Raw genomic sequence first — 20,526 nt, 5'->3', positions numbered from 1 at the left:
GAAACCATCTTAAAAAATTTGAATACGATAATTTAGGATTATAATTGTTATGTTTGTTTGTTTTTTGTTGAATTAAAGATACCGTTTATTAATACTGACTATTTAAAACATCCTTATAAATAAAATGAGAATGGGTCACGCTTGACCCATCATCGTAATCTAAGTAAGTCAAATAATCTCCGTACTCCGAAGGTTAAAAGCACCATAAATACATTAAATTTATACAGAACATCTTTAACATAAATTTTGACTTTTATATTAAAATTTTATTTTTTAAATTTGCATATTTTTTGTCAAAAATGTCATAAAAAAAGGAGCGCGTGTGTTTTTTAAAGGTGAAATATCCATATTTGACGGTAATCTGAGATGCGTTTATAAATTTCACATCAGGTCATAAGTCTTTTATGTATTTATATAAATTTAAATACCGAATACGATGTCAAAACAGTTTACTTTTTGGTTTTCGCATTCACCATACAGGTGTTAAAAATATAGGTAAAAAAACATAACTAGTCTGACTCCTTGAGCAACCATTGCACGCGCAGGTGCTTTTTATAGTCGCTTCAGTTGTCTTATGCAACGCGTACGAAACGATGTTGCTTAAACAGGAGGTTGTCTAGGCAACGTTAAGACAACTCAAAAATCGTCCACCAAATCAGTGCAGAATAGGGTCGTCTTCTAGGCAATAACAACGTTGTAAGAAAACGTTGCCACGCGGTAGATAACGTTGTCGCGTCGACAAATTGCTACTTGGGCTGTTATTTTTAATTCCTAACAATGAGCGGTAAGATCGTATTGACGTGGCTGTAAATGTGAGTGCGAGTAAGATGCACCATTGACTGCCGGAATGGCATCTCTCTCGCACTCACATTGACGGCCGCCTAATACGTGCATGGCGCTCATTATTATTACTTAAAAATATCAGCTTAGTAATAAAATAATTACAAAAATTTCTGCAGGATCTTGTAGGGGGGCTTTAAGCTTTGATTTAGTCACTTTCTGACTTTATTAATAATAACTTTTAATCGAGTTATTAAGCCTTGAAAATCGCCAATTTTCGTTTTTTTTTTCAATTTTACATTGCTTATAACTCGAGAACGATCAACTTTAGAGAAAAATTATAAGAGAGCTTTTTTGTCCAGAATGGTATAAAACATCTAAAAAAATTGTTTGGTCCTGGACCGAAATTTTGATTTTTGAAATTTGATTAAAAAAATTATTAAAAAAAATTTGGACACATTTTCACGTGGGCGACTTCTTGAACCTTATTCTGGGATGTCTCACGAATGTAATTATGCAAAAAAATCTCATGGGAATATTTTCTCCAACGAACCCGCCGTTTTCGCCTTGTCTAATATGGAATAAATCTTATGCATCTTTCGTAATATTGCTCCTTTTTATGTTCTTCTTCCTTCTCTTTCTAAAAAATTCTGTTTGTTCATTGGCGAATTGCTACCTCTATGGAAAGTTGTCACTCCATTTTTTTTTGCGCGGCCCGCCGTTACTTCTTCTACCAATCGGTGATTTATCTCTTGCTATTTTTACCCTTCCTATCTCCCCCATTCTGCTTATGTGGTTATTATATTTTTTCTATTTAGTGTCGATTCGTTTATAAACTGTACATTACATTTTGTTCTGTCTTCATTTCTCCTTCAATCTCTCAGCGTATTTTCAGTATTCTTATTTCTGTCGTTCCTAGTAGTAATCTTTGTTCTGTGGCTGTTTTGGGTCTTATTTCTGATGCATATGTAATTATTGTATGCATATATAACAGCCCTCATCAAACAAAAACTCACTCAATTTACAGAGAAAAAAATTGAGGACTACCAGCAAGGATTCAAAGAAGGTATATCCACTACAGATGCGATCCACATAGTTGCACAAACAATCGAAAAATGCCACGAACACAACATAGACTTCAGACAAGCCTTTAACTGTATTGGAAAAAATAAATTATTTATTGAAATGAAAAATCAAGATATACCAGCAAAAAAACAGAAGGTAGCACAAAATCAATTGCAATAGAAATAGGAGTGCGACAAGACGATTCCCTGTCAACCACATTATTCAACATAGCAGTAGAAGGAACAGTCAAGGCCAGCAAAATTAAAGGAACTATAGCCCACTCCTCAACACAAATAGTTGCATATGCAGATGATTTAGTTTTTATGGGAAGAGACAAGGAAAGATTAAAAGGAGCAGTAACAATCCTGGCAAATAAAGCACGGAAAAGAAGTCTTGAAATTAACGAAGGGAAAACAAAATATCTACTCTGCTTTAGAAGAGAAGATAACAGGACGAGAGAAATCAAAATAGAAAACTACACTTTTGAAAGAGTCCAACAATTTAAATATTTGGGAAAAATAGAGAATGGCCAAAACAAGAGAAGATAAAGAGTAACGTAACGAATACTAGCAGGCAACAAAACATACTGGAGATATCTTAGGCTTCTGAAGGACAAGAACTTATCCAGAAATACAAAACTGAGAATATACAGAGTTGCAATCAGACCAGTAGTTACGTACGCAGCTGAGACAATGTGCCTTACGGAAAAATATGAAGAAAAATTGAGAATTTTTGAAAGGAAAATCCTCAAAAGGATTATGGGCCCGATAAGAATGGACAACGGAGAATTGAAAAGAAGAATGAACCATGATCTAAGAGACATAGTGAAGGGAGAAGATATAGTTAGATTTATTGAAGCACATAGGCTGAGATGGCTAGGAAATATAGAGAGAAGGAAAAATAACCAACTGATTAAGAAGATCACCAGATGGAAACCAGAAACTGAAGGACCTAGGGGAAGACCCAAAAAGAGATGGGAGGACCAGGTCATGAAAGATATCAAAATTCTGGAAGTGAGAAACTGGAGGGAACTATGCACATATCGAAATGAGTGGAAGAAAATTGTAACGAAAGCCAAGTCCTACAACAAACTTTGACAACATACACGTGGAATTCGGAGTAATTCACCGCAATAAGCGAATCCTAGAGCTCTAAGTAAGAGCGGAAAACATTCCACCCGTAATGAAAAGTCCTGATGATGATGATGTAATTATTGGTCTACACTGGCTTTATAAATTATAGTTGTGTGTGTGTGTGCGTGTGTGTGTCATCGAAGTTCCTGACTGTGGACTTAATCCATTAGCCGAACTTATTTTTGCTCTACAGATATTTATCTCACATATTACTTTTAAAATAAGATTTTGTATTTTAAAGATATACCTAGATTCTATAACAATAAATGGTTAATTTAATCTTTAGCTACAATCATACAGTATTACACATTTATATACATATTATATCTATATCATAAATATATATTCTAGTATTATTCAATATTATTTTTTATTGTATGTTTTTTTTTATTATTATTATTTTCTTTTTTTTTATTTTTTTATTATTTATATATTTTTTTTTCTTTCTTTTTTTGCTTTCTTTTTTTTTCTTTCTTTTTTTTTATTTCTTTGTTTTTTCTTTTTTTTATTTATTTATTTTTTTTTTATTATTTTTTTTTTCAATTGTATTATAAGGAATGTCAACAAGGAGTACTTCTGCTCAGGGATCTTTCAGAGCAATGCACACACACAAGACTAGACCACGGAAAGGTAGGTAGACAAATGGGATAAACACAGGTATTATAGTTTACAATTGTAATTTTATACTAAGTATGTGTTTAATTAGGATCTCATATACACGTTCGTCTAAACTAGATAATATTGTTATTAGATTAAAAGGTCTTGCAATATTGGTTTCTCTATATACTTGATTCATGAAATGATTTATTTCGATTATCTTTAGTCTACAGTTTAGTATCATGTGTTCTGCAGATCCTAACTCACCACATTCACAAAGATTACTATCACTAAGACCTATTTTAAATTTGTGTTCTGGAATTAGGCAGTGTCCAAATCTAAGTCTGCATATATATGAAACAACGATTTTTTCGCCGTGATAATGATTAAACCACGATTTAGCTGGAATATTTAATTGTACGTTTTTGTAGAATAGCCCTTTTGTTGAGTTGTTATATCATTGTTGCCAGGTTTTCGTTTTATTGCTAGTAATATTAGCGTAAACATCATTTAATGTTAATTTATATTCACTTTCAATTTCTTGTTCGGTAGCCTTCTTAGCTAAAGTATCTACTATTTCATTGTGTTTAAGGTTAGAGTGGGCTTTTACCCAACAAAATGATATTTGTTTGCCCTTATCCTTAAGTGCGATATAAGCCTTAATAATATCAATATATATGTAGTTTGATATATCCTTCAAACTTTCCAGTTTAAGTAAAGCACTTTTGCTGTCTGTAAGGATTAGGAATTTCTCTTCGTTATTGTTTATACTGCTTATATACTGCAATGCTCTCAGTATTGCAATAAGTTCTGCTGAAAATGTTGTAAAATTTTCATTAAGTCGTATACCCTCTTTATACCTTGTCCTAGGGTTCCACACGGCAGCGGCCACCCTCGAATTCATTTTTGAGGTATCGGTATAAATTTGGTAATGTTCCGGAAATAAAGTTTCTATATCCACATTAAACATGGCATTCCTTAAGTAAACTGGAAATTTCGAGTAATCTCTCATGTAGGTTGGTTGTATATTTGGTATATTGTTTAGATTTATCTGAAACATTGATGACAGAGTTGATGTATGTAATTTATTTTTAAATTGTCTTAATCTACTGTAACTTTCGGCAAGTAGTAATGTTGGCTTTTTCCTCCAGTATTCTGTGGTTAGGTCATTTATACAAAGTTTGTGGCAGTTGTTACATATTATCCTCTCTTTAGTTATCATTTTAGTTATAAATTTTTCACACAGAGTTTTCCTTCTTAACCATAACGGTGGTTCATTACATTCTACGCATAGGTTTGATATTGGAGTACTCATCAAAGCTCCTATACATAATCTGAGGCATTTATTTGAAAGGATGTCTATTTTTTGAAGATGGGTTTTGGCGGCTTGATTGTAAAAGTAACATCCGTAATCTAATATTGATCTTATATAAGACCTATACATTAGTAATGCTATGTTGGGATCTGCTCCCCAGGTTGTATAGTTTACTGCTCGTAACGCATTGTACCCTTTGTCAGCTCTTGCTGCGATATACTCAATATGATCTTTCCAAATCATTTTCCTATCCAGTATAATACCCAAATATTTAACTTTAGGTTGAACTTTAAACGAGACATTTTGCAACTCCACTACTTCTGGAATGTTTCGTTTTCGGGAGAATATACAAGCTTGTGTTTTTCTGGTTGATATGTTTAATGCTATTTGATCTAGGTCTTCTTGTAGATGTTTAAATACTGTATTTATTTTTCTACTGCCTTGTTCTATTTCCAATTGATCTACATATATGCATATATCATCTGCAAATTGTAATATTTTACCTTGTTTGCTAGTAATAATTATGCTTTGACCTATATGTGCTGTATAAATAGTGTATACTATTGTAAATTATAGTTGACTTTACATCAGTGTTAATATATTTGTTTCGCCATAAACCTAGTGTTATCAAGGCATCCTGCTAGTTAATTTGCTTTTTATACTTGATTTCTCACTTCTTCGTCCAGGTCTACATAGCTATTTATTTAGCTTATTTTTTTACATTTTAGTTATTTTATTTACATTAGTTGTTCAATTCTAATGCCTTCAATTTCTATTTTACATCTGATTGGTTCTTTACTGATTATTATTGTTTTAGTTTTCTGAGATAATATTGTCAAATTGAATTCATTTGCATATTAAAACTGTGGACTAGTCTTTGCAGACTATCTTCATCTCAAGCTATTATTTTTACTTCTTTGTTTCCCATTATGTATACTCTTCTTTGTTGACGTTTTTGATGATTTTATCCATGATTAAATTGAAGAGCATAGGGCTTAATAAGTCCCACTGCATTAGTTCGCTGTATACGTGTATAGGTTCTGTAAGTTGCTAATCTATTCTGACTTCCATTTATACAGAAGACGGGTTACATCTTTAACACATTGACGGACACGACTGCATATGGAAACACTTAGTCCCGGCGCAAATTGATCCTAAGCGAACACAACCTGGCACCTGCGAGTTGCGTAGAGAGTTCTGCGCATCCTAATATCAGTCAATACGGTGCCAGGTCTAGCCATGCGAACGTTTGTCATCGGCGTACAGTTTTCTGGTGTCGTGGGACGCGTGACTCAATTCTCAGTTGCGGTTTTGTTTTTGAGATGGACGTAGAAAAGCTAATAGAACTCGTTCGGCATTACCATTATTATAAACAACACTGATTGTGATTGGATTGTCGTTGCAAAAACTGCTTACCTATTACGTATACAGGGTGTCCCGGAAAATAGTGCGTTCCTTCAAGGTATGGGCTAAGTGCACCATTTAGAGCAAAAAAGTCTAATACATTTTTTTTGTTAAGTCAACCGTTTTCAAAAAAATAATTTATTAATTTTAATGCATTTGATTAATGTCCACAGAAAAGCAAATACAGCCGGCAGCGCTGCGTTCCTTCTGTGCTAAAATAATTTTACTGTAACTCAACTATCATGAATCATCGATCATAGGCATAATATACATTGATAAAATACTGATAACAGTAATAGAAAAACAGCATAATATTTGTGTTTATTAAATATCTAATAAATAAGGTTTGTATAGTGTTTTAACTTACATAAAAATTTTTTATTACAATAAAGCTACGTCTTCAAGAAGCATCGATAGAACATGTTGCAAACATTTGAGTACCTGCATTTTTCCATTCAATCTTCTGGGAAGTTCGAATGGTTCAATTAGATGATTATAAAAAATATTCCCAGCCCACAAATTCATACTTTTGTCAACCACGAAAGTTAAACACACCATTCGTAAAAATAAACTTTATCTGCACATAACACTTTACACAGAAATTCGGGTTCTCTGAAGATCTTATTTTACTTGGAGGTAAATAGCCTTGCTGTAAATCTTGCACTAAACGTAATTAACATAATATCATGATACTCGCTATCGAAATCATGCCAATATCACAACAATAGGATGTACCTATAGGGCTTTTCATTCACAGTCATTTGTTTCGAGCTTCTGTCATGTGTCACATAATATTAATATATCTACGTCATACGTTATTGGTATATACAAATGATACAAACCAAAGACGTATGGCGTAGATATATTAATATTATGTGACACATGACAGAAGCTCGAAACAAATGACAATCGATGAAAAGCCCTATTCTGGGGTTACAGGTGATTATGATATGACTGTTTGTGTTTACAATTTGTATATTTTTATCTAAGCTGTGTCAAAATAAATAAAACTGCCGTGTTGCCAAATGTAATTTTTTTGGAATACATTATTTTAATTTTTTGGGGCAACAGATGAGTTTAGAAAAAAAATTTATAAGAAAGTTTTCTTTTAAATGGTGCATTCTACCCATACCTTTAAGGAACGCACTATTTTCCGGGACACCCTGTATTTATATCTTGTCTACATATTTTATTTTTAAGCATGAACAAGCCCGGTATGATGACACATTATATTTGAGGGTTATGCGATATTCACAGATATGCTTAACGGTTTTTAGTAATGGATCATTTTTAATGATAATGTTGTGTAGATTTAAGAAATGAATGATATTTACAAAAATTTTATACCTATAGAAAATAGATTACGCCATCATTTGTGACATAGTATTTCTAGGCCTAGATCCCGCGTACCAACAAAAAGTTGATTAATACCAAGCTGAAAATTTGTTAATAGCTTAACGGTGTCTCGTCAGACAAACTTTGATGTACGGGAACACTGAAACAGGGGAAGTTTTAATTGTGGAACAGGTTAAAAATTTGGAAAGTCAGACTACAAAAACGTTCCATATATTTTGTCGGACAGAACTTCCAATTGATTTGTTACCATTTCATTAAACTCTCATGGAAAAATTAGACTGGTGTTTATCACTAACTGGGCATTTTAATGAGTGAAACAGGAAGAACATGTCAAATAACAGGAATCATGTTTGTTAGTAATAGCAGTCTGATTTTTGCATGAGAGTTAAATGAAAGGGTAACAAATCGATTTTTTGTTCTGTCCGACAAAATACATGGGACGTTTTCGTAATGTGACGTTCCAAATTTTTAAACTGTTCCACTATTAAACCTTCCCCTGTTCCAATGTTCCTGTACATCAAAGTTTGTCCGAATAGACACCGTTAAGCTACGAACAAATTTTCAGTTTGCCGGATCCAGGTCTATAAAGTATGTTTTGCTTTTAAAATAAAAGATGTCCTTCATTTTGTGTAGGTTCGTTTAATAAAAATAAAAGTTAAGTTTCTGTAATACTCAAGAGGAGGCATTTCTAAGACTTGCATCATATTAAAAAGATGTACCGCACGGCTCTGTAGTTAGTGTGGCTTTAGCCAATAAATCAAAGTTATGCGTTTACAAGAGCATATTATTTGAAAAATAAGGAGTACCATAATGTGTCATGATAATCTCCTTTATACAGATCAAAAAATTGTTTAGTATGTATTTCTAAATCCACACAATCATTGGAAAATGATTCATGGTAAAAAATATCTATTAATGACACTGTTATCGACAAAGTCGATCAATTTTAAACTTAGCATCATATATTTATTAGACTTTTGTTTATCGTTAAAAATTAAATGATGGTTGTGAATTGTATTTTTTGTGTTATTTAATATTTTAGCAAAAACATAATCAGCAAAAATCTTATTTAAAACATGCGAACCGTTTTTGCAATCACAATCAATGCAGTGTTTAACTTATGCTTGTTATTATATAGGTATGTAGAAATAGAATACTCAGTGTAAGATATCTTTTTATGCAGCCGCTTATTATCAAATTCGATGTTTTCGAAAGTCATACCGCTACGACTACTAGGTACGTGTAAGATATTTTTAAAACATTACTAGTTACATGTACGGAACTACCGTTTTTTAGTTGCCTACTCAATTCAGTACAAGGATCAGATACATCAGTATTTTGTAATCAGTATTTGTACTCAGTACCACTGAGAACCGGTATCAATAGTAACCGTTACACGTTTGCACTTATTTTGCCCGTCTCTATTCGTTACGGCGACAGCCGACGGTCGGGTTAGCTTGTGATCAATATGCGCCACGCTAGAAAAATAACTGCACAGTGCACAGGTCACCGGTCCCACCAGCGCAGGTTGTGACTCGCTTAGGTTCAATATGCGCCAGACCTTACTCCATAGGAAGGCGTGTCTATATATAAAGCGTGTCCGTGAATGTGTAAAGTCTTACTCTGTCAAATGCTTTCTTCTCTATCATCTTCATTTGTTGACGCTTTTGATGATTTCATCCATAATTAAAATTGAAGGGCATAGGAGTTAATGAGTCTCCCTGTCTTATTCCGCTGCCTATATCCATAGGTTCGGTAAGTTGCCAATCTATTCTGACTTCCATTTTGTTGTGTTGGTAGATGATGACTTCAATGGTTTTTATGATATCTAGGGGACTTTCTCTATTATACAGAAGATGGATTACATAATTGACTCTTAAGTGTTTTTCAAACTTCGTTTTTACTTATATCAACTTACCATTTCCTTTGAGATGTGTGGTGTAGAGAGTTGGTTGGCTTCAGACAGTACAACAAAAAAAATCTTTCAAAGGTCCAATTTTGTTTTTCCAATGAATTTAATTAGCAGCTCATAGACTGATTTGACAAATAAATCTAGCTAAAGTTATAATCCATTTTAAAGCTATTCCCTTATGAATTCTAAGTCATCATCATTCTTTTGAATATTTATAGGGTCCTTCAGGGATTTCTTGTCATCATCTTCATCCTGTTTAACTATGGGTTATCTGGCGACTTACTTATTTAGAAATGATCCATATCTGTATGTCCACTTTCAATCAATTTCTTCAACCACACATTGATATGGCATATAGGATCTCGGCCAAGTATGTCATTTTTTGAAAATAAATGCATACCTAAAAAAACCAGGTTATAAAATCTTCCATAATCTTTTTTTGAGAATGAGAATAAGAGAAGTCAAACATTATTTATTATTCAAAATGAAATTTTCATTACATCAATAATAATTGTGGCTCAAGTCAGTAAAGCATTCGACAGGGTCTGGCACGACGGCCTGCTATATAAAATGAACCAATATGGTTATAGTGAGGCGATGACGTGTCTTCTCTCGTCATACCTAGCCAACAGGAGGTTCAGAGTTCGGATAGGGCCAACCCTGTCCGAAGTTGGGAACATGGAGGCTGGTGTACCACAGGGGGCAGTGTTGTCACCATATCTATATACCATATATACAGCAGACACCTCAACTGAACCCAGATCGTTAATAAGTCTATACGCAGATAGCGATAGCTAAAGCGATAGCTTTTAGCAGTACCCACCCAGATTTTGCAACAAGACATCTACAAAGAGCTCTTGATGAACTACAAGAATGGTGTGTGCAGTGGAAAATAGCTATCAATCCTGACAAAACACAGGCCGTCATGTACCAAAAAAGAAGAGGCAGGCCAAATGAGATACCATCTCTATTTGATACCCAAATTGAATGGTCAAATCAAGCCAAATAGTCCAGGGCGCATCTGTTTTGAGATGGACGTTGAGAGGTGACTCAAATTTTTTTGCAGAAATTGCTTGAAAATAAATCAAATAATAATATTTGAGTTATCCTCCCTCTCAAAAAGGTCAGGAACATTGTCTAAATAATCAAAATGTCAAAAAATAAAGGAAAAATTCGATTTTTTTCTTGGTTTTTTGATTATAACTTTAAAAGTATTCATTTCCGAGAAAAGTTGTACTGACATAAAAGTAGCATAATTAAATTTGCTACAATATAGCGTTAAAAGTTTAAAAAATGGTCACCCTAGCTGCGAAATAGCAATAATTGCGAAAAAACCATACAAAAACAAGTATTCGCATTTTACGTTTTTCAACCATTTATTTTACACTTAGGAACTTGATTTTTCACCCAGAAAAACTTTATGATACAGTAAAACAATACTGTAAATTTCATCAAGATCGGTTCAATAGATATTGCAAAATAAATTTTGCAATCCAGCTTTCGCAAAAAAAATTCATTTTTTCAAAATGTTACAGGACTGAAAATAAAGCAGATAGTAAGTTGAATTTTTTTTTACTTATAGAAGTGTACTGTACCTTTCATTTGCAATTTGCAAAATTAAAATCGACTAATTACCACGGCGTCAGGAAGTTTTTTAAATAAACATTAATTTTTGGTGCTACGCGCAGGACAGCGGTGTTCGATTCACACAAGTTGATTTCCACCAAAATGTCTTCCAATCTTTATCTAATATATTATTTTCTTACTCTATATTTTGTTGTATTTTAATATTTTAATTCCACAAAAGTTAAACTAATTTTATTATTGTTTGTGAAATATTGTTTAAACAATTGCATATGTTTAAAAATAATAAACTATTATTCTCTAAGTTAAAATATATCAACAAAGAAAGTTTTTGCTAATAAAAGTGTTATTTCAAAGGATAGAGTATGTGTTTTTATTTTGCAATAAACAAGTTTATTTATTTATATCGAAATGTAATAAAAATTAAAATGTATCAATCATTATCAAAGGTCATTGGAATGCCCAACCAGAGCAAACTATCCGCTGTCCTGCGCGTTGCACCAATAATTAATGTTTATTTAAAAAAATTCCTGACGCCGTGGTGTTAATCGATTTTAATTTTGCAAAATTGCAAATGAAAGGTACAGTACACTTCTATAGGCAAAAAAAAATAAACTTGCTATCTGCTTTATTTTCAGTCCTGTAACATTTTGAAAAAATGAATTTTTTTGCGAGAGCTGGATTGCAAAATTTATTTTGCAAAATCTATTGAACCGATCTTAATGAAATTTACAGTATTGTTTTACTGTATTACAGTCGGAAAAATGAAAGAATACCCATGAACAAACATATAAAACACGCTGTATGTTCCTGTCACCGTGTCGCACAAAAAATTGGCCAGCGCAAGTACATGTAATAATAATTATTACATGTACCTGTGCTGGACAATTTTCTTTGTGACACGGTGACAGGAAAATAGAGCGTGTTTTATATGTTAGTTCATGGGTATTCTTTCATTTTTCCGACTGTATATAGTTTTTGTGGGTGAAATATGAAGGTCCTAAGTGTAGCATAAATTGTTGAAAAACGTAAAATGCGAGTACTTGTTTTTGTATGTTTTTTTCGCAATTATTGCTATTTTGCAACAAGGGTGACTACTTTTTAAATTTATAGCCAATTCTATATTGTAGGAAATTTAATTACGGAACTTTTATGTTAGTACATCTTTTCTCGGAAATAAATACTTTTAAAGTTATAATCAAAAAACGATGAAAAAAATCGAATTTTTCCTTAATTTTTTGACATTTTGATTATTTAAACAATGTTCCGGTCCTTTTTCAGAGGGAGGATAACTCAAATATTATTATTTGATTTATTTTCAAGCAATTTCTGCAAAAAAATTTGAGTCACCTCTCAACGTCCAAATGTACTAATAATTTTACAGATGCGCCCTGGTCTAAAATACCTAGGCGTAATGTTGGACAAAAGGCTGACCTTTTACAGAACACGTAAAACAAACAATCAACAAAGCTAAAGATCTTAGGAGTCAGCTCTCATCGCTAATAGGTCGAAAAAGTAAACTGAGATTTAAGACAAAGATTAGGATGGCAAATTGTATAATTTTGCCAACACTAACACACGCCTCAGCCGCATGGGGACACACGTGTAATACCAACAAGAAAAAAATACAAACCATCCAAGACCATATGATCAGGGAAGCTCTGAATATAGATATTAAGATACGTATTTGAACATACGCAACAAAAGAAAGTCCTGAGAATGATAGACGAAAGAGCACATAAAATATTTAACAATATCAGGAACCATCCTAGCAGATTATTAAGAGAATTGACTAACTACGACGAAAACCAAAGAACGGTACATAGACGGCCTAGACAGCAGTTAGCTGGATATAGAGGAAACCCTTAAGAATGAAAAATTGAGATAGCCACATGATATCGAGAGACATATGTCGCCCTTCAGGCACTAAGTACCCTTCAGGTAGGTCAAATGGACCATAGCCGCGGAACGTGAGCATCGAGGTCACGTACCGACAGACGTGGGCTTGATGGCCACACCTTTCGGGCGCTCAGCCGTCGAGGAGAACAAAATTTATTTTGCCAATTCGCCGGCTGAGTGACCGAGCACACACGGTCTGGACAACGAGACACCGATTTAGATCGGTACCTTGATGTACGGAACATATTTTTTTTAGGACACAAGTCCAAAGTAAAGTAAAAAATTAATCTAGTCATTAATAGGGAGAAAAGCTCTTCCAGCTACTCCTAAAACCGGGTGGCTTAACCACATGAAGTAATACAAAGGATCTCCCATTACCCAGGGCATCCAAAGTAACGTTAAGGTCAACGCCTCCCCATTCGGTATGTCCTTCGATGGGGAGGGGTGGAGGTATAGCTTGGGGGTCAGATAGGTACCACTCTATTACGGGGTGTGACCGGTTTGATCTTCGGACATGTGGGTTCCACTTTTCCATTGGAACACATGTCCCCCGGGGCTGGGGTTGATACGAGCATGTGTGTGTGTGTGTGTGTGTGTGTGTGTGTGTGTGTGTGTGTGTGTGTGTGTGTGTGTGTGTGTGTGTGTGTGTGTGTGTGTGTGTGTGTGTGTGTGTGTGTGTGTGTGTGTGTGTGTGTGTGTGTGTGTGTGTGTGTGTGTGTGTGTGTGTGTGTGTGTGTGTGTGTGTGTGTGTGTGTGTGTGTGTGTGTGTGTGTGTGTGTGTGTGTGTGTGTGTGTGTGTGTGTGTGTGTGTGTGTGTGTGTGTGTGTGTGTGTGTGTGTGTGTGTGTGTGTGTGTGTGTGTGTGTGTGTGTGTGTGTGTGTGTGTGTGTGTGTGTGTGTGTGTGTGTGTGTGTGTGTGTGTGTGTGTGTGTGTGTGTGTGTGTGTGTGTGTGTGTGTGTGTGTGTGTGTGTGTGTGTGTGTGTGTGTGTGTGTGTGTGTGTGTGTGTGTGTGTGTGTGTGTGTGTGTGTGTGTGTGTGTGTGTGTGTGTGTGTGTGTGTGTGTGTGTGTGTGTGTGTGTGTGTGTGTGTGTGTGTGTGTGTGTGTGTGTGTGTGTGTGTGTGTGTGTGTGTGTGTGTGTGTGTGTGTGTGTGTGTGTGTGTGTGTGTGTGTGTGTGTGTGTGTGTGTGTGTGTGTGTGTGTGTGTGTGTGTGTGTGTGTGTGTGTGTGTGTGTGTGTGTGTGTGTGTGTGTGTGTGTGTGTGTGTGTGTGTGTGTGTGTGTGTGTGTGTGTGTGTGTGTGTGTGTGTGTGTGTGTGTGTGTGTGTGTGTGTGTGTGTGTGTGTGTGTGTGTGTGTGTGTGTGTGTGTGTGTGTGTGTGTGTGTGTGTGTGTGTGTGTGTGTGTGTGTGTGTGTGTGTGTGTGTGTGTGTGTGTGTGTGTGTGTGTGTGTGTGTGTGTGTGTGTGTGTGTGTGTGTGTGTGTGTGTGTGTGTGTGTGTGTGTGTGTGTGTGTGTGTGTGTGTGTGTGTGTGTGTGTGTGTGTGTGTGTGTGTGTGTGTGTGTGTGTGTGTGTGTGTGTGTGTGTGTGTGTGTGTGTGTGTGTGTGTGTGTGTGTGTGTGTGTGTGTGTGTGTGTGTGTGTGTGTGTGTGTGTGTGTGTGTGTGTGTGTGTGTGTGTGTGTGTGTGTGTGTGTGTGTGTGTGTGTGTGTGTGTGTGTGTGTGTGTGTGTGTGTGTGTGTGTGTGTGTGTGTGTGTGTGTGTGTGTGTGTGTGTGTGTGTGTGTGTGTGTGTGTGTGTGTGTGTGTGTGTGTGTGTGTGTGTGTGTGTGTGTGTGTGTGTGTGTGTGTGTGTGTGTGTGTGTGTGTGTGTGTGTGTGTGTGTGTGTGTGTGTGTGTGTGTGTGTGTGTGTGTGTGTGTGTGTGTGTGTGTGTGTGTGTGTGTGTGTGTGTGTGTGTGTGTGTGTGTGTGTGTGTGTGTGTGTGTGTGTGTGTGTGTGTGTGTGTGTGTGTGTGTGTGTGTGTGTGTGTGTGTGTGTGTGTGTGTGTGTGTGTGTGTGTGTGTGTGTGTGTGTGTGTGTGTGTGTGTGTGTGTGTGTGTGTGTGTGTGTGTGTGTGTGTGTGTGTGTGTGTGTGTGTGTGTGTGTGTGTGTGTGTGTGTGTGTGTGTGTGTGTGTGTGTGTGTGTGTGTGTGTGTGTGTGTGTGTGTGTGTGTGTGTGTGTGTGTGTGTGTGTGTGTGTGTGTGTGTGTGTGTGTGTGTGTGTGTGTGTGTGTGTGTGTGTGTGTGTGTGTGTGTGTGTGTGTGTGTGTGTGTGTGTGTGTGTGTGTGTGTGTGTGTGTGTGTGTGTGTGTGTGTGTGTGTGTGTGTGTGTGTGTGTGTGTGTGTGTGTGTGTGTGTGTGTGTGTGTGTGTGTGTGTGTGTGTGTGTGTGTGTGTGTGTGTGTGTGTGTGTGTGTGTGTGTGTGTGTGTGTGTGTGTGTGTGTGTGTGTGTGTGTGTGTGTGTGTGTGTGTGTGTGTGTGTGTGTGTGTGTGTGTGTGTGTGTGTGTGTGTGTGTGTGTGTGTGTGTGGGTGTGTGTGTGTGTGAATTGTGGCTCAATACTATATAGACATAATACTTCAAATATCTTCTTCTTTAGGTGCCGTGTCTGTATTCAGACGTTGGCCGTCATCATGTTTACAATTTCTTGAAATCTCTCTCTATCGGCTGCTGCGCGAAAAATTCTTCTACTGTGCAGCCACAACATTGTCTAATATTACGCAGCCATGAAAGTTTCTTTCGACCAATCCATTTCTTTCCCTCCACTCTTCCTTGTATTATAAGGCGAAGCAGATGGTATTTAGGTCCTCCAATTATATGGCCGAAGTATTCTGTTTTTCTCGTCGATAGCACCACAATTCGAATACTTCTATTTTGTTCAGCATTGTGGGTTTTAACGTCCACGTCTCACAACCATACAATAGGATAGACCACACATAACATTTCAGCACCTTCTTTCGAATATTCATCGACAGGTTTCTGTTACATAAAACTGGTTTCCAGGTCATAAAAGCCTTTCGTGATATTTCGATCCTAGTTATTATCTCTTCATCAGAGTCACAATTTTGCATTTAACCAGCTGACAAGGTACTTGAAATTATTTACCCGTTCTAACTCCTCTCCATCAAGAGAAAGCTGACCTTGATATATATTAATATTTCCAACTGCCATCCACTTTGTCTTTGAAATGTTGATTTTAAGGCCTCTCCGATAACGTGCTTCACTAACTAGATTTAGTAGTGTCTGAAGATCTTTTAAATTTTCAGCAAGAATGGCTGTATCGTCAGCGTATCTAATATTGTTGATTACTTCTCCGCCTAGACTTACTCTCTCTTGTCTGTCATCCAAAGCCTCCCTAAAGATTTCTTCAGAGTACAGATTAAAAAGGGTGGGTGATAAAACACAACCTTGTCGTACTCCACGTTTTATCGGCAGTTTTTCAGTACGACTGTCTCCAATTTGGATAGAGGCTACTTGATTGTAATATAAGTATTTCAGCAGTCTTATATCGTAGTGGTCAAGTCCTGCTGCCTGCAGGCAATCTAAAAGTGTATGATGTTGTACTCTGTCGAATGCCTTCTCGGAGTCGATGAAACAAACATAAACGTTCTTTCGGAATTCACAACTTTTTTGTAATAGAACGCGCATACAAAATAGTGCTTCTCTAGTTCCTAGACCATTTCTAAATCCAAATTGCTTATTACCCATTCTAGTTTCGCACAGAAGGAATACTCGGTTTTGTATAATACGTAAAAGTATCTTAAGTGTGTGACTCATCATACTGGTTAGTCTAAAGTCGCTGCATTTGTTGGGCCTGCTTTTCTTTGGTAATAAATAGTGACTCCAACCAATCATCTGGTATTTTTCCTTCGTTGTAAATTTTGTAGAAAGTAGTCAAGTAGGTAATGTTTTCCTCATCTAAAAGTTTAAGTAACTCAACAGGGATTTGATCTGGTCCAGGTGCTTTATTGTTTTTGGCTTGTTGTATTGCTTTTATGACTTCTGACTTCAGTATACTGGGACCTCTGTCTAATTGGTGGTCACAGGTAGTATTTGGTGTAACACTTCAAACATATCATAACATAAATAATCATTAATAACATAATACCTACGAAACTAATACGTAGACAATTTTAGAAGCTTATTTAAATTGGACATGCTTCAAGAAAACGTTTTCAGAATATTGTTAAACCCTTAGTAATATTTTTACCTATTCGTCCAGTTGTATTGATTCTATATTTACCTATTTGTGGGTATTCTGTTTGTAGTTCACCAATATTTTTAATGCTCCTTTGCTTTTGAGCATCCCATCTCTTCTTCTTCTCCTTAAATCGACTAAGACTTGTTAGTCTTGCGTGATTTAAGATGTTGACATATTTGGACGGATTGTTAAAAACAAACACCATTTTTAAGACACGTTACTTAAAATTACAGTCAAATATAAATCATAGAAACTGACCAATGTGATGTTAACTAACATTGCATAACGTCAGTTGTGTGATTACAATTGCCTCCAGGCAACCACTAGATACAATCCACAATGCCGCACTTCGGATCGTTCTCGGAGCTTTTCACACTTCACCAATAGAAAGCATATATTCCGAAACTGGAGAACCATCATTGCAGTATAGGCGGACAATTTTAACACTTTCGCATGCTTCTTCCGTAGCTGCCAATAAGGATCATCCACTATTTGAAAATACCTTTTCCAAAAATAATCACGACTTTTTCTCCAATAGACCTCGTACCGGAAAACCTTATTACATGCGAATAAGATCAATTTTAAATGAACTCGATGCAACAATTCCAGACGTGTTTCACTGTAACATCAAATATCCCACTCCATGGTTAATAGACATCCCAAATTGCAACACCTCTTTACTAGAGTTCTCCAAAAAATACACTAACACCTTACTTATAAAAAACAAACTGAACGAGATTCTTGAACGAGACTACCTAAACTGCTCAAACATCTTCACCGATGCCTCTAAGTCCAGTGAAGATATTGGTTGTGCATTTGTAACTCCAACGTCTACTTTTCAATTTAAACTACCGCCTAGTTCAAGCGTTTTCACCGCTGAACTATTTGCTTTGTATCGCGCCCTAAAACATGCAAACCTTTCAAATATTTCAAAGCCTCTGTTTCTCACCGACTCGCTCAGCTCTCTACTCGCAATCCAGCATCTGTATCCTGAAAGTCCTTTAGAGAAACTAATAAAAATTGAGCTACATATTGCCCAAGAGAACAACACAACTCCGAAATTTATATGGATCCCATCACATATAGGGATTATGGGCAATGAAGGGGCAGACAGAAGTTCTCGTAATGCAGCAACAAGTGCGATATCCGAATTAGTACGCGAGTGTGTATCTAAAGATCTCAAAACGTTTTTTAAACAAAAAGTGATCGGTCAGTGGCAACGCGAATGGTTTCTATCGCAATCTAAACTAAAATCGGTAAAACCAGATACACGACAGTGGAAAACAAGTATTAGTTCGAGGTTTATTCAAACGGTTTTAACGCGCCTACGTATAGGGCACACCAAGATTACACACTCATATTTACTCTCGGCCAGTGAACGTCCCATGTGTGACCTATGTGCTACGCCTCTTACCGTTACCCATCTGTTAATCGAGTGTCCAAAATATCAACGCGAACGTTCAATGAACAATCTACCAAACACTCTGCTAGCTTTATTAGGAGAAAACTGTCCAGTAAAATACCTACTCAACTATCTAATATCTATCAATATTTTGTATAAAATCTAGTTATTTTTTTACTTGTTAAAATAATTGTTAACCTTTGTTTATCAAGTAATGCCGCTAATAACCTGTTGGTGGATGCGGTAATTTTCCTTAATAAAAAAAAATTGCCTCCAGGTCAAATCTGAACAAAGATTCGGTTCAATTGATTAAGCGTATATTTTTATACCGATCTATTTTACTACTTTATAAACTAGGCTTTTTGAAGCCATTATAAAAAATATGTACAAACTTGACTAAATTAATAGCAATAACAAAGTGAACAATATCAATGACTTTCAATTCGGAACTTACTTTTGTCTGACCATTGTAGCTGCTCCAGCAGAGATCCAAGTCCTTGTAATAGAGGACCCCCACCGACTACTGAAAACTACCGACCAGCAATCAGAAGACAATCTACTACGGAAGAAATCCTCATCGCGAGAGGATTCCGAAGACAATCAACCACAGAGGAAATGATCAGATGCCGAAATTTTCGACGCCAAAGTTCTCAGAGCGATGACTGCCAGCGGTATCGCGGACGCAGAGATTCGGCTACGCAGATTATGGATGGTACCATTGCTTCTATGACTGTAGAAACTTCTAGTACGTTCTTTGATTCTAGCACGCAAACAGGTAAGAGGGTCATTGAAAGGAGAAATATATTTCATAATAAGCGGTTAAATTGTCAGCTACAGTTCTATAATTCAATGGTTTTTCAAAAATGTGTAATATCCTTTTTTAATTAAAAAGTAAAACTGTTTTTTTAATAATAATATTTAACAAGCTGAAAGTTCTCTTCATACTGAATGGTGTGTAGTAGATTTATTGAATTTATTTAAAGTTAATTGTTATGTTAACTGTTTAAGATAATGAAGTTTTATTTTGGTAAATACCTTGATCAAAAATTTCAATCTACTAATTTTGAAACTGATAATAGTAATTGCAATAAATTAAATAGATTTAATGACTTAAATCATAAATTACGTGTCGAAACGTTTTCGTTAAAATTGTGTTACTTTTGTCTTTTCCAAACCTTATGGAGCGGTAGTCCTATATATCTACGCTTTCTGTTCTATAAATCTAGCTGTCGACCATAAGTATTAATACAGCCCTTTATGTCCTTAAATACTCCCTTAAGATGTAACAATAATATAAGGTGGTAATATGAGCCCCTAATTTATATCATGTAAAATAAAATTCTTTTAGGTAACTTTTTTGGTTTACGTTTTGTTTATTTTCAACTAATGCAGAGAAATACGAACGTAAATACACTTGCAATATGCACAAAAAAACAAGATCGATGAAAAACAGGAAGAAATTTAATAAGTCACCCAACAACATAAAAGATAACGATGGAAATCTTATCTCGGAGCTATCAAGGATCTTAAAAACATGGAAATCCTACATAGAAAAATTACTTGCATCAGATAGAACTGATCAAATAGATATATGCGCTCTACAGGAAACAAAAAGAAGGGAAAATGACAATTAAGATTAGGCGAATATACAGTGATGAGCGTGCTAATAACCGGCAAAATAGCACAAAAAACGGAAAACGTATTAAGTTGTGGGATAAAAAGAAATGAAACTAGTCGAGCTGGTAAATTTAGCGATATTAATATATAAATTTACATTATATTGATTGTTTCCCACCTTTACACGTATCAGTGGAGTATACGCTGTGAGCTCGTACGTAGAGGGG

General features: G+C 35.7%; 1 protein-coding gene across 1 annotated transcript in view; it reads left to right on the top strand.

The window, feature by feature from the left end:
- LOC114329260 (uncharacterized) overlaps positions 1-20,316 on the top strand; it is a 94,222-nt gene extending 73,906 nt beyond the window's left edge. Inside the window, exons 8-9 of the mRNA XM_050653133.1 lie at positions 19,156-19,457; positions 20,075-20,316. Of these exons, the coding sequence (XP_050509090.1) occupies positions 19,156-19,457; positions 20,075-20,316 (544 nt within the window). The remainder of the gene's footprint in view (positions 1-19,155; positions 19,458-20,074) is intronic.
- Positions 20,317-20,526: the final 210 nt, after the last annotated feature.

This window comes from Diabrotica virgifera, chromosome 6, assembly GCF_917563875.1.
Source record: "Diabrotica virgifera virgifera chromosome 6, PGI_DIABVI_V3a".
In the NCBI taxonomy this organism is placed as follows: Eukaryota; Metazoa; Arthropoda; class Insecta; order Coleoptera; family Chrysomelidae; genus Diabrotica; species Diabrotica virgifera.
This window is presented reverse-complemented; position numbering and strand designations above follow the sequence as displayed.